The 15315-nt window shown below is 41.2% G+C and overlaps 1 protein-coding gene across 1 annotated transcript; it reads right to left on the reverse strand.

Moving 5' to 3' along the window:
- Positions 1 to 2189: 2189 nt before the first annotated feature.
- Positions 2190 to 4400, reverse strand: LOC149156251 (pinosylvin synthase-like). The gene is made up of 2 exons (XM_089438028.1): positions 4092 to 4400; positions 2190 to 3309 (listed from the first exon to the last, which is right to left on the reverse strand). Exons 1-2 carry the CDS (start codon positions 4273 to 4275, stop codon positions 2315 to 2317), a joined length of 1179 nt encoding a protein of 392 aa, XP_089294154.1. The 5' UTR covers positions 4276 to 4400; the 3' UTR covers positions 2190 to 2314.
- Between the last annotated feature and the right edge of the window lie 10915 nt (positions 4401 to 15315).

A 15315-nucleotide genomic window follows, 5' to 3' on the forward strand; every position in this document is an offset into this window, starting at 1 on the left:
GACTAAACTTATTTCCTCTAAACTTTTAGTCATTAAATTATCGAAAATGATTGTTTCAACAGTGAGGCCCGGCCTAAATCCAAACTGGACCCTCATTTCCAATCCCTCTCCACTTGTCGTCAAGATGCCTTCATCATATTTTTCATTACGAAGAAGACACATGCACTGGACATGTTCACATACTCGCTTAGAACATGCCTCTTAGTTTTCTAGGATCTTTTAGGGTCCTCTGATTCATAGGATCAAATGATGATTGGGTATTATATTTCAGTTGATGGAATTGTAAATAACTGCGTGTTCTGCAAGTTATTTCTAAGAAAAAAATAGAAAAATGAAAAATGGCTTGCAAATCAATATGAAGCGGTTTTCAACTATGACGTCCTCCCTCCCCTCCTCGACAGTGAATATGCGGCGGTTTTCAAATATGACGTCCTCCCTCCTCTTGTCAAATTTGGAGTTTCTGGACAGAGATCGCGCTTAAGGTCTCCTGATCTGATCTAAGCTATCGACAATTCAGTCAGAGTGTAAAATGAGTAAATATATTCAAATTTTGAATTTTATTAAAAATTTATGCTGTTACGTTTAAAATATTTTTTTACATTCACTCATTTATTTATTTATTTGGAACTATAAAATTTTTTACATTCACTCATTTTTTATTTATTTGGAATTATAGTGAATAGGAGACGTAAAAAGTAATGCCGGTGCAATTCAAAATATTTTGGGTAGTTATCAAATTTCCCTAAATTGGGGAAAGAAATAACGAAATTAGGTAATATAGGTTTGTACCTCTAATAAGCGTATTTAACAATAGAATTGTTGTAAATCAAAATGTACGATTTTAAGAGAATATAAATTACTTTTACTTTTTGAAATAAAAAACATTGGGACAAATGCTAGAGCCAACCCCTTTATGGACTACTAATAAGTTATTCTAAGTGCCATTGTTTTTCCTGAATAATGGTGATGGTTTGATGTGCATTCAGTCATAGTAACCTATAATAATTGTCGTCATTACTAATTTGAAAAATAAACTATGATAAAGAAATTCCTTGTTTTAAAAAAACCAATAAAACAATAATCTTATTATCTATTTTTATGAATTTATCTTTATTGGTTTTAAGTTATCTTAGAATTTCTTGAATTTTATTATTCTTTTAAATCAATTCAATAAAATAAATAATACATTTTAATTCATAAAATAAATTTATATAAATAAACCTACTTAGTATTATTTTACTAATTTACTTAATTGTTATGTAATAAATTAATTTACTAATTTGAAATTATAATTACATATATTAAAATAATAATGATTCATATATATATATATATATAAAATAAGAAAAATACATTTGGTTAACCATTAAACCTATTTACATTTTATAACTTATGTGTTAAAATTAATATTAAACCTATTTACATTTTATAACTTATTTGTTAAAATTAATATTAATAATAAATTTTGGAAAATAATCTAATCATCTAAATTTATTTGTTCAAATTAATATTAATAATAAATTTTTGAAAATAATCTAATCATCTAAATTTCTATTTTTAAATCCACGGATGGTTTGGAGAAATGCGAATGGATAATTTTTGAAGGCATGCAGTGTCATTGTCAAATTGCGACCTGCAAGCGAAAACGGTATGACGTACTCGTGAACAGGAAATCCATGGATGGTTTGGAGAAATTTCCAAGGGCTGCATTATCAAATCGCGACGCGACCCGCAAGCGAAAAGGGTGGTATGACGTAGTTCAAGAGACTGTAAATCAGATTCTCCGGCATCAAGTGGGTCTCAATTAGAGGTAGAGGTGGTCCCAATCGAGCTAAGAGATGTTACGTATGGGACCGAGGGAAAAGCAGTGGACGTATGAGGGATGGCCACTTAAGATCCCTCATCTCATCTAATTAAGGTTAAGGTGTCGACTGTTTAGTAAAATTATTGGAATTTCGCCTAAAAATTGGAACTATAGCAAACGGAGGAATGTAAAAAAGTTATGTTGTACGAGAAAGTACGTTTCAGAATATTTCCATTTTATTTATGAAAAGGGATTCATTGAGTGATTGCTAAAATTTATAAAGATGTAATTTGGGAATTTGAATTTAAAATTATATTTCTCGGAATTTGAATTTAAAACTATAACTTTTTTATTACTCATGCATGCACCTGTTGGAATTTGAAACTATTATTAGAAACACTCTATCTTTTATTCTCTTGGAGTAAAGAGTAAAAATGGATAGTTGCAAAAACTGCTTACATTTATTTATTCTAAACAACTATGTCTGAAAGTTTAGTTGTTAAATTTTTACTAAAGAGGAACGCTCTTGAGAACCACTGTTTCGATGGTGAGGCCCGGCCCGAATCCAAACAGGACTCCCATTTCCAATCCCTCTCCGGTGGTTGAACAATCGTTTCGTAGAGACGCTTTCCTCGTCTCATCCAATATGAAGTGGACGCATGCACTCGACATGTTTCCGTACTCGCTCATAACGTGCCTGGTGGGTATCAGTTTTGTGGGATCCAGATTGAGCTTGGCCTCCACCCGATCAAGGATGGCACGTCCTCCGGGATGAACAACCCAGAACAACTTGTTCCAGTCGGATATTTTGAATTGACTGAACGCCTCCACGAGACAGTTTTCAATGTTGGCAGAGATAAGATCCGGAACCGCCCCTTTGAGTTGGAAGGTAAGTCCGACTTCTCTCACCTTCCCACCGATGGCTCCGTCGCTGTTGGGAACAACTGTCTGGGATGTCCGAACGATTTCGAAACATGCCTTCTCCACTTGAGGGATGGGATCAGCTCCCACGATGAGGGCAGACGCACCGTCGCCGAACAGAGCTTGCCCCACCAGGCTGTCTAGGTGAGTCTCGGAGGGTCCACGGAAGGTAACGGCGGTGGTTTCACTGCAGATGACCAGCACCCGAGCTCCTCGATTGTTTTCGGCAAGGTCTTTCGCCAGTCGAAGAACGGTGCCTCCGGCGAAGCAGCCATGTTGGAACACGCCCACTCTCTTCACACTCGGGTGCAGCCCGAGCAACTTGGCTACCTCAAAGTCTGCTCCGGGTAGATCCGGAGTCGTTGTGCTGCAAAATATGAGATGAGTGATCCCAGACTTGCACTGCCCCCACTCGTGAATGGCCTTTTCAGCAGCCTCTTTTGCCAGTCGGGGCACCTCCATAGCCAACATCGCCTGCCGTGCGTCCAACGATGGCACCTCCACAAACGCGCACACATCGGGATTCTTCTTGAGAATCTCCTCCGTCAGGTACATGTATCTTTGTCTTATTGCCGACCTTTCACCTGCATGGAGCCATATGTATGATGATTAGAAAAACTAACATCATTTTTGTATCCAAAATCTTGGATGATTCATGATTCATCACATGAACCTCTTTTTCCCACAGGTTCATGTATATATATATATATATACACCAAAGAGAAAGAGAAAGAAAAAAGAAAAAGATAACTTTAATTCATTTTAATATTATAAAAGAAAAAAAATTGCTACCAATTTTAATGTCTCTCATTTGAATAATAAAGATTTTATACAATTTCTTTCAAAATTATTAACATAAACATATGAAAACATATTTTTAATTAAATAAATAAAAGTTTTAGTATAAAATCTAATATAAAAAAAGTTTGCTAAATTTGATAAACGATTACCATATTGAAATTCAGTGATATAAAAAAAAGTTACTAAATTTGATAAACGATTACCATATTGAAATTTAGTTATATAAAAAAAAGTTATATAAAGTTGATAAACGATTACCATATTGAAATTTAGTTATATAAGTGATATAAAAAAACGTTAGTGAACCATTCCTATATTGTAATTTAATTCAATCATTCCAGTAACATAATAAAAAGTTACAGCCACTAAATTTGAAAAGTAAGAACTGCAGATTTCGGAATCTCTCGCTTGTTTGACTAGCTGGCTGGCTGGCTAATGTAATGACATAGTAATAATAATAGAAACTGAAACTGAAACTGAATCTGAATCGCGCCTTATTATAAAAATAGAAACTGAAACTGAAACTGAATCTGAATCGCGCCTGAATGAAGAAACTGAAACTTACATATTCGCTTGAACTTATCCTTGAGCTCTGTGTTATGCTCGTTACCGGTGATTCGGAAGTAGTAATCTGGATATGTGCTCTGATCCACAGCATTGGGTGGATTGGCAGTGCCGATAGCAAGGATCGAAGCGAAGCCATCTGCCCTCTGCAACTTCCTGAAACCTTCAAAATCAACGCCCCCCATCTCTGCTCTGCTCTGCTATGCTATGAGGCGGTTAAGCGTGGTACCAAACCCTGGACAACAAATCTCAATATTTACTTTACTTTACTTTGATGGTCTGGTCGAATAGCTATAAGAATCTCTAAATCTATAGCAGCTATTTTATACACTTTGATATGAAATAAATATGATTATTATATAATGCATCAATTAGTCCAGTCCGATACCATGGCTTCTATAGTCTAATACCATGGCTTCTATACTCTAATACCATAATCTAATATGATGACTTATGCTTGCTTTGTTTGAATATCTGGAGTCAACACCAACCAACCATACAGCTATATCTTATCTTATTGTGGATGATGAATGGGTTTTGAATTTTCATACATACTCCAGCAGAGGAGAGGAGACTGTAAATCAGAAACACGTGATTGTGGATGAATGGGTTTTGAATATTCATACATACATACTCCAGGAGAGCAGAGGAGAGGAGAGGAGACTGTAAATCAGAAACACGTGTGGACGATGAATAGTCAAGTCGGTCGGAATCGAGTGACTCAACTGTGAAGCCGCCAATATATAACGAGTGACGCAACTGTGAAGCCGCCAATGAGGAAATGGGAGAAAATAGAATGAGTGACGTGACGTATCGAACACAGTCACATACATCAAGAGCATATACTATACTCACAGTAGCACCCGTACCCGTAGTAGCTTTACCGGGAGCCACTTGGATTGCCAGAACCAAAGCCAATCCTAGAAGAAGCAGATGCAGCAAAGCCAGTAGCCAGCCATCTATATCGAGTTTAGGGAACCAATTAACCGTGGAATATATAATATATAATTACAGTGATTCCTTACATTAATCCAACCGCACTGCGAGCTAATTACCTCAAATCCACCCAATATACTTAGGTCTTAGTCTTGGAAACAAATTATTTCCCCAACCATCTTACTATTTATTTGAAACAAATTATTCATACTTGGGTTTTGAATGCGGGTTTGCTAGCCATGTGGCTGAGGCGGTGCGGTTTTCCACTATGACGTCCTCCCTCCTCTCTCTTGTCAAATTTCCAAGATCGTTTAACCTCTCCTCATCTAAGCTATCGACTATTTAGTCAGAGAGCAAAATGAGTAAATATATTCCAACTTTGAAATTTTATTAACTAAAAACAAAAAAAAAATCACCTAAAATTTGGAACTAGAGCAAACCGCCCAAGGCCGAAGACCGTACTTTTTTCCTCTTATACGTTACCTTGTGGTGTATGTAGTTGATATCTATCAAGTTTTAACCATAGCTACCAAATACGCCCGTATCAGAGAAATAAATACGGAAATTCGGCAATTCCATTCGAACATCGAATAATTCGATGAAAATTCGATTCGGTTCATGGTAACTTCGTTTGGTAACTATTTATAGTTTATTATAATTTATTGCACGGATTTGTTAATTTGTCCTTCAGATAATAGTAAGGTCAGTGATCTTTGTTAATTTGCGTTTTTGAGAATAGTAAAGTAGTAATCCTTAAGCATAAAATAGATAGGTGCTTTATTGCAGTAGGAAATGGAAAGGCCACTGGATTGTAGGTTGGAAATGGAAACAAATTTTGAGTGGAAAAAATTTCTTAATTTGAGTATTGCTTCAAAGGGTTTAGATAATAAAGAAAGCAGCAAAATCTTGAAGAGTAAATTTTATAATAATTAGTTGATTTTCTAAATATAATATATTTATAGTAACAGAAATCTTATAAACATATTTTTGAATGTTTAATTTTTAAATATGTATTAATTATAAAAGATTTTAGATAAAATTTGAAATTAAAGAAAAGTAGTTCTGAGTTTAGAATATTTAATTTTTAAATAAATATTAATCATAAAATATTTTTCAATAAGATTTAAAAGTAAGAGGGAAGTTTTGAATTTTGAAAAGAAGAGAGATCTTGGAGCTAAGACAAATGTGGTTATAGTTTTAGTAAGTAAACTCTAATTTTAAATTTGTCTATATTGATTAAAATTATTTAAATTTCAAAATGAATGGGGAAAAATTGAACGCATTGTTGTTACAAGAAACAGAGTATATATATTTAAATGTTTAAGATATATACTATCAAATTTTTTCCGAATTGAAATTTTTCTAGTCGAATTTTTATCGTATCATACATGATTTAGGACAGGTAGCAAAAGAAGAGTCTTCCAGAAAGAAGAAAAGGTGCAAAATCCATTTAACTAATTTGAGAATCTATCTATCTTTCTATATATATATATATATAATCTAAAAAAATTCATTCCAAGTTTTATAAGAGAAACAACAACCATATCCATTAAAATGGATATCTCTCATGTTTTCTCATCTTTTCACTTGAGACACTTCACATATTCCTTTATCTTATAAATTATTTCACAATAGAATTGTTGTAAATCAAAATGGTCGATTTCAAAAGAACATAAATTACATTAATTTTTTGAAATAAAAATAATTTTGGCAAGAGCTAAATCCTACCTCTTTATGGAGTACTAATAACTTATTCAAGTAGCATTGTTTTACTTGAATTAATTTACATAAATGTTATATTGTAAGTAGATGTATTTATTTGAAATTATAATTATATATATATTAAAAATAAGAAAAACACATTTTCTTAACCATTAAATCTATTTAAATTATAATACATAACTTATTTGTTAAATAAATAAGATATTATTAATATTATTTAATTTTTAAAATTAATGCAAATATCTTAATGAAACGTTTTAGAAAAACACCAATGAATGGGTTTTGAATATTTATACATCAAGAGATTATAAATGATAGTTTCCATCATGTTGGGCTCAAGAGGTCGTGTAACATGTTCTCACATACACCATAACAAAAAGTTTATACACAACAATTACATGGTAACATAGCAGTGCTATTTTATAGTTTATTTTATGCAGCCAAAGGCTTTTAATAGCTTAGAGTCTATTACAATCTTTCATTTCTCCCATTCATATTGTTAAGATATAATTGCAAAGTATGAAAACACTCTTAATCTTTAGTGGTAGATGTTTGTATCGTTAATATTTCACCGATCCTAAGGTTAAGATAGGGGTTTTCCCCACACCCTAGGTCATATGTTACAATGCTTCTCCATGACCTGCGGCATTCCTTCGATGTGACTTGATACCTCCACTCCGGATGATACCTAGGTTACAAAACGTTGTGGATCTATCACCGCCTCATCCAATGGTGGAGATATATGGTTCAACTTCTTGGGTAACTACCTGCCTCGCTTCGGTAATTTCATCACTCAGCAGTAGGGGTTTTGTTTTATGCAAACTCTACTAAATGAAGGTACTCCTCCCATTTCATTGGCTACTACATCACATACATTCATAACATATCTTCATGCACTTGATTCACTTATTAAATTTTCCCATCTATTTTTGGATGGTATGTAGTACTTAACTGAATTTGTGTACATAGCTGAGTAAAGAGAGGTTTCCAAAATGCAGATCCCATGTAATCTGAATACTTCCTTCATAGTAGGTGCTCTTTACCTCTTGTTTAATTGCAATTAGGAACTTGCATAGTAGCATTGACTGATTGTTGCTAGACCCTTGCTGGGCTAGTAGCGATCGCCTCTATCCATAGAGGGGATTTACCTCTCCAACAATTTGGCGACTCCACTGGGGATCAGCCTTTTGTCTCTTGTGTCCATTCTTTGTGTTTGGATTTGATTGTTCTCTCTTTTCAAGTTTTGGGGATTGTTTCTCTGCTTGTAGCCTTCCTGGGTCCATCTGGGAAGTGTCTTAATTGTTAAAAGATTTTCTACCTTTGGCTTGGGAGTTTTTTGCTTTGATTCTACTCGTTTTTACCCTCAGCGCGGTTTAATTCAAAACAGACGCGCTGACGTCGCACACCTGCTTCTTTGTTTTCCCTGTCATCGCTCCTGTATGATTAACAGTCGCGTTGACCTCGTTTTTGAGACAGCGCGCTTTATCCATGTGCTTCCGCGCTGACGTCGCAAAGTTGCTACAGGCCTTCTCTTGTCAGCGCCGAGTTGCTGAAGGCCACCCGCGCTGATCCCGTAGAATTCATTTTTGTCCAGATTAGCCTCCTGAACCTGTTGCTTTGACTTTCCCCTCTTCTCTCCACTTGGTTTGTGACTTGTTTTTCATTACCTGAACTCTGAGCTACTTGTTTGCGAAGTCTTGTTCCGCAGGGTTTCGTTTTTGCTCATTTTTCGGTTTTGCAAATACCTTCCTCTTTGCTTTCGCTGCTTGGTTTGTATTTCCGCCATCACTTTTACAGTTGCTGGATTGTGTTGAATCTCTAATTGACTGGTTGGGACTCTTATCCTCCGGGTGTTTGCTTTTCTCCATTGATTTCGCACTCTAGCCTTAGGACATCTAGTGGCCGTGTGTGGGTCAAGCCTTCCGTAGGGAGCTTGTTCCCTTGTTTGACCAGCCAACTTCAGATTTGTTTTTACACTTATTCAGCGATTGTTGAAGTGCTTTTGGTTGTGTTTCCAAGCGGTTTTTGCTTCTTCCTTGCTTGAATCCTTGCTTGTCTTGCCGAGCTTAGATCACATAGCTCGTGCGGAACTTGGTTTTTCCTTTTGATTTGGAGATCCTTTTTGGATGTTTTGGGAACTTTGTGTGCTTTCATTAAGTGATTTGCTTGGTGTTCTTGTCTCTCAAAATTCGTTTTAAAGTGCATTAGTGCCATTGAAAGAGAATCGAACTAAAATCTTTTGCATTCAATAGTTAATGAAAAGAAGAGCATCTTAGTGATTTGTGTTCTTTAAAAAAAAAAAAAAAAAATTCATTTCCTTGTCATTAGCTGCATTAGGTTGTTTCATTGTTTGATTTCATTTTGTTTGATTGAAAAGCTCTTAACCTTCTCATAGTTAGAATTCATCGAACAAAATGGTATTCTTTGGCATATAGCTTGCATCTAGGAAATTGTGAGAGACCATACGATAGGGCCTGAAATCGAAACTTAATTTCAAGATCAACCATCAAATGAACCGAATGAATCTAAAAACGCATTGGAACTAAACGCAAACATCTAGAGGTCCAGGTTAGAGACGTGTTCCGGCGTCTTTAAACATAGTCACTATAGTTTCACATTACGGTTGGGTGATTCCTCCTTCTGTGACTCGATAGTGGTCTAACACGGACTGTGCTCCCACGTACCGTCGCGTATATAGGGAGACCCCACTAGGCTTTTATCCTTTATCCATAGGAAGCCGAGTCTGCCGCCTTGTGAACCGTAACGCACCGAACACAGCATTAGGGAAGATTGACTGCAGTACGGAAAGTCCTTGGCTCTCATACGATTGCTAAGGTGTATAAGCAGTTTTACGGGTCGCTTGGTAAACCCTATACCTAGAGTCTCCAGAGCAGTCACTTTTGATCCTTTTCGAACTCCCTAAATGAAAAGGTGCCTGTGAGCGTCTTGTCACTTCGTGCTCATTAAACATTCGAAGGAGACTGGAGTCATCTTTTCGTCCTTTTCTCGACTCTTGAAACATGAAAAGGTCAAGTTTGGTTCTTGTGTCTTAAAATTTATTCGACCACGATAACATCACCTGGTTAGATCTCGTGTACGTTAGTTTTGAGTAGGGTCTTTATCGTTAGTTTGCTTTAGGTTTTCTAAGGGGTCTTGTCATCCTGGCTGACCCGTCAACTCCCGGTCCGAGTGATCAAGGTTCTCCATCTTCTGTTGCTCCAGAGGTACCAGTTGTAAGCGATACTCTTCCCATTGTTCCGAGTATCCAGCCTATCAACGTACGTGCCCCGGGCGACGAAGATTACATAGAAGATTGGAATCCTATCTGGGAGCCTGACAGCGATAATACCCCCCGTACTCCTTTCGGTATGTCGTCTCCGATGTCTACTTCCCCCATGGATGAGACATCTTCCAGCACAGGCGAGACACCCCTGGTGACAGACAATGAAAATCCGATCCCAGCTACCTCTCCACTCCCTCCACGATATCAATCAGTGAGGGATAGGATAGCTGCTAGAACTACTTCTACGACTATATGGGATCCTAGTCTTATTGCCACCACGGGGCCCTTTATTTCACGACCTCTTAATACACCTGTTACTTCGGGTCTTAATACGCCTGTTACCTCAGTTCCTACCAATCCAACCGTTTGTGTAGCGCGCCCGACTCCGGTCATCAGTGCTGTTACAGCATCCTCATCCACAAACCCTGGAGCTGGTCCCTCTTACAACTAGGGCCAGCCAGGGGTTTCGTCTGGAGTCATTGATCCTGCACAAAGTGCTCAGCCCTCTTCTGGTGGTGTTCCAGGAGCAGGGCCGTATGATGCCCATGGGCAGCCCATTGTGGACCCAGATTACCAAGGTCCACTCTTTTATTATGATGCTAATGGTCAGTACCTCGAGAACGTTTCGTCCCTGCCTCGCCGTCCTTTCGAGGAGAACCCAGAACCGTTGGACGTTACATATGATCCCATTACTCATGTTTTTCATGGGCGCCGGAATCCTCCCGGACAGCCCTAAGGACCACCAAATCAAGGCCAGCCGCCCTATGTGCAAACCCCTCAAGGGAAACCACTTGATGGCCCGCCTTACCCAGGACAATCTGGGGGCCCACAGGGACAACCCTACCCGGGACAACCCTCGGCCGTTGGAGGTCCGTCGTATTCATATCAAAGTCAACCTACTGGATATCCAGGGCAACCTGGTACCCAGCAAGGTTACCCAACTAGACAACCCGGGCAGCCTTACATTCAACAAGGCCAACCCAGTTTCCAGCAAGGGTACCCATCTGGACAAACTGGGCAAGTTTATACTCCTCAAAATCAACCAGCAGTCCAGCAAGGATATCCTCTTGGGCAGGGGGGGCAACCCTACTTACAGCAGGGCCAACCTACTGCCCAGTCTGGTCATCTTTCTGGGCAGGGTGGGCAACCCTACGTTCAGCAGGGTCAACCCACTGCTCAATCCATGCATCCTTCTGGGCAAGGGGGGCAGCCTGCTATACAGCAAGGCCAACCCACTGCTCAGCCTATGCACCAGGGGAGGCAGCCTGCTATACAGCAAGGCCAGCCCTCTGCTCAGTCTGCGCACCTTGGGGGGCACACGGGCCAACCTTCTATACAGCAAGGACAACCCGCTGTCCGCCCTAATCATCCATCTGGACAAGCCGGCCAACCTCAGGGTCAGCCAGCTGTTCAGCCAGCTCAGTCATCCGTTCCGCAAGGACAACCCTTGGTGGTTCATGGACAGCCTGGCGCCCAGCAAGTTCATCCTGCTGGCCAGCCAGGTCCATCTCAAATCCAACCAAGTCAACCTTCGGGACAGATGATTCAACCCCAGCCGGTTCAAGGACATTACTCTGGGCCTCAAACTCAAACGGGTTATCAAACGCAAGGTGGGCCACAGCCTCAACCTTCTTACCAGATGCAGCCTCCCTATCAGGCTCAGTATGGGGCCCAGCAACCATATGGCTACCAGCAACCCCAGGGGCAAACTCAGTTTGCTCCTTATCAAAATTATCAACAACCACAGGTCACATGGGGAGCTGGGGGGTAGACACAGGGACAACCGTCCGCATATGGCCAGAATCCGTATGGATAGAACCCCTACGGACAAGGTCCCTATGCGCCAGGCCCTTTTGGGCCAGGTCCATCGGGACAAAATTCTTACGCACCAGGCCCTTTTGGGCCAAGTCCGTCCGGACAGAGTTCGTGGGGGCAACCACCATCTGGTTGGAACCCTAATGTCGCCTCGAATCCGCAGCCACAAATGTCCTTTAACCCGCAGTTACCATTCTTAGCAACGTTGGAACTGCCTGATGTGTCCAAGTTAACAAATGATCCTATTTTGCATAATCCATATTAGCCACCGGTTCCGACCAAAATACCAGGTGATTGTCCAAAGTTTGATGGCAAAGCTGGTGAAGACCCTCAGGCCCATGTAATGACTTATCACCTTTGGTGTTCATCGAACTCATGGCTTGATGATTCTATCCGGCTTTGCCTCTTCCAGAGAACTCTCACTGGTTCAGCCGCTAAGTGGTACATCGAACTGAATCGCGACATGTTTCAAGATTTCAACTCGTTGGCTATGGCCTTCTTGACTCATTTTCAGTTACCCATTCAGTACGAGACTGGGACGCATCTTCTCACGTCTCTTAAACAGGATACGGCTACGCACATCTCCGATCATATACATGAATGGAGAAGGCGTCGTCGCTTGATTAAATTTTGGATTCCTGATCAACTCCTGACCGACTGGTTCACGACTTCCTTTGTCCCTAAGATTGCAAAAGACATCACAATGGGAGCGTGTGTAACTGAAGAGCAAGCAATCGCGCGAGCTCAGTACCTCGACTTAGTGTACTCTCAGTCGGGTACTTTGTATGAGTATTTGCTAGATGCCCCGAGGCCTGGACAGCCCAAGGCTCCACCAAAGCCTTCTGTTGATGGAGTCATTGGTTCTGTGAATTCGTCATCAAAGAAATCGGCCGCGAACCCTGGGAAGCAGAAACAGAACGCCTCTAACGAAAATGCTTCTCAGGGCCAATCAATTTCTGGGACTACCTCCGAGGTAAACGCCGTCCAGTCCACCGCGGCGGATAAATCCTCTAAAGGCAAAAAGAAAGGGAAAGCTAAAGATAAATCTGGACAGCCCAAGCAAGACCCTCCTAAGCCTCCCTCCGAGGAAGGAGCTAAACGGAAACCTAAGTATCCTTGTCTCATCTGCGATGAGGATCAGTATACCAAGGATTGCCCAAGGCGGTCCGAAGTTAGTCGACTTTTGAAAGGTGCTCCGGGGCCTCCTGCTGTGCTAAAAGAGCCTTTCCCTTCCCAGCAGACGCAAATGGTGGCAGATCCCTCTCAATCCTCTTCCTCGTTCGATCCTCAAGTGTTCATGGCTGGAACGATTCCCATCCATGTTTCAACTCGAGCGAAAGATTATCCATCTCAAGCCGGGAAAGAGCCGGAGGTTCCCTCTAGCTCTCCTCCGTCCAGTTCGGGTCCCCTTCACATTGAACGGCCCAGCACTGAGACGATCCCCCGACCCCCTCCCAAAGGTGTACTCAGGAAGTCATCTTATAACCCCAATGCTCGTACTGCCCAGCACTATAGCATTGTCGAGGACTTAGCTCAGGCTCCCTCTGCTATGTCCGCGTTAGAAGTCCTTCAGAGCTGCCCCTCCCAGAGGAAGTCCTTGCTATCAGCAATTGGTGGCATCGACCCGGCAGATTCGGATTTAATTTCTTTTGATCTCGAGGGTTTCACACGGAGACTGCCTCATCAGGTGGCTTTCCTTATACAGGTCCTCATCAACGGCAAAACGATCCATCGTACAGTCATTGATGAGGGTGCCTCAACCTGCATCATGTCTGTTGCTTGCTGGAAGGCTATTGGTTCTCCTGCTCTGAGCCAGTCTCCTACGACCCTAGAAGCTTTCGATGGAAGAGAATCTCGTCCATATGGTATCCTCCCACGATTGCCTATCTCTTTAGAAGGGAAAACCGTAGAGGTAGAGGTTGAAGTTGTTGACGCTAATCTCACTTGCAACCTCCTCCTTGGACGAAGCTGGACATACGCCATGCAAGCCGTGGCTTCCTCCTTGTTCCGTGTCGTTCGCTTCCCCCATCAAGGAAGAATCGTCACGGTGGACCAGCTGTCCTTCTTTGCTTCCTCTTCTGAAGGAAATGTGCCATTCGTGGAGCATACCTCCAAGTCGTTAGTGAGTGTGGGTGCCGGACTGTTCAAAGATCCCTCCTTAATGGGAGTCTTCCCCCTCCCACCTCCGAATCTCACCCCTGTTAACATGATTTCAGTACGTTCTGATCCATGGGTTCTTCCTCCCTTGAATCAGGAAGACTCTTGGGGTGATATGATGCCGTTGAGTCCTGCCGAGCTCAACTACATCGAGATTGTCGCTGCATCGGCTCCCCCTCCTGAACCTGCTTTTCTAAGCAGCGTTCCCGATTCATATGATCATTTCCCTTGGCTGGGAGATGAGGCCACTTCGGATCCCCTGAAGGAATCATTTCCCTCTGATGAGGCCATCATAGAGACTATGTCTCTCGAAGAGCTCCCTTGGTTAGATCACCACCATCGCTCTTCGTTTCTCCCTCCACATTCGGAAATGGTCACATGTCTCGAGCGGTTTGATTCATGTGTCCCATCTCCGCCTCTCCAAACACCTGTTCAGCTATATCAAGTGTCTTCGGAAGGCAATATGGGTAACATCACGCAGACCCAGCCTATCGACATCTCTGTCAAACCAGGGATTGTCGAGAATATTTTCATTGGAGTCACATGCACTCCTGAGGAAGTTCAACTTTATACCGCTTTATTTCGTGAATTCTGTGATGTCTTCGCATGGTCTTACGAGGAAATGCCCGGCATCGACCCTAGTATTGTGGTGCACGAAATACCTACTTATCCAGGCGCTAAGCCTGTTCGTCAGCGCTTACGTCCAGTGCACCCTCGAAAGGCTGCAGCCATCAAGGCCGAAGTCGAAAAGCTTCTTCGAGCTGGTTTCATCTATGGCATCCCCCTCACGGAGTGGGTGTCCAATATAGTCCCTGTGAATAAAAAGCAGGGCACTATCCGGGTTTGTGTTGACTACCGCGATATCAATCGTGCCTGTCCAAAAGATAACTTTCCTACGCCTTTCATTGATCAGCTTATTGATGACTACGCAGGAAGTGAGATTTATTCATTTATGGACGGCTTCTCTGGTTATAATCAGATCAACATAGCCCCTGCAGACCAGCATAAGACAGCTTTCATTTGTCCTTGGGGCACCTTCGCTTATAAGAAGCTTCCTTTCGGTCTTAAAAATGCCGGTGCCACTTTCCAGCGTGCGATGTCATATGCTTTTCATGATATTCGACACATCGTACAGCCTTACCTGGATGACCTCCCAGCTCATTCAGCTAAGCGACAAGACCATCCATCTCATCTACGCGAAATTTTTCTCCGCTGTCGACACTACCGTATTCGACTCAATCCGCATAAGTGTGTCTTCTGCGTAGAATCTGGCCGACTACTCGGGTTCATCGTCTCCCGGGAAGGCATCCGT

This window comes from Pinus tabuliformis, chromosome 9, assembly GCF_031772625.1.
Source record: "Pinus tabuliformis cultivar Carrire ecotype Pingquan chromosome 9, CPIR1, whole genome shotgun sequence".
Lineage (NCBI taxonomy): Eukaryota > Viridiplantae > Streptophyta > Pinopsida > Pinales > Pinaceae > Pinus > Pinus tabuliformis.

Bases quoted from the DNA above. Each gene is read 5' to 3' on its own strand.
- LOC149156251 (XM_089438028.1), bottom strand. From the start codon at position 4,275: ATGGGGGGCGTTGATTTTGAAGGTTTCAGGAAGTTGCAGAGGGCAGAT. The intron at 3,310-4,091 runs GTAAGTTTCAGT...GGCTCCATGCAG, and splicing joins GGATAAGTTCAAGCGAATAT to GTGAAAGGTCGGCAATAAGA.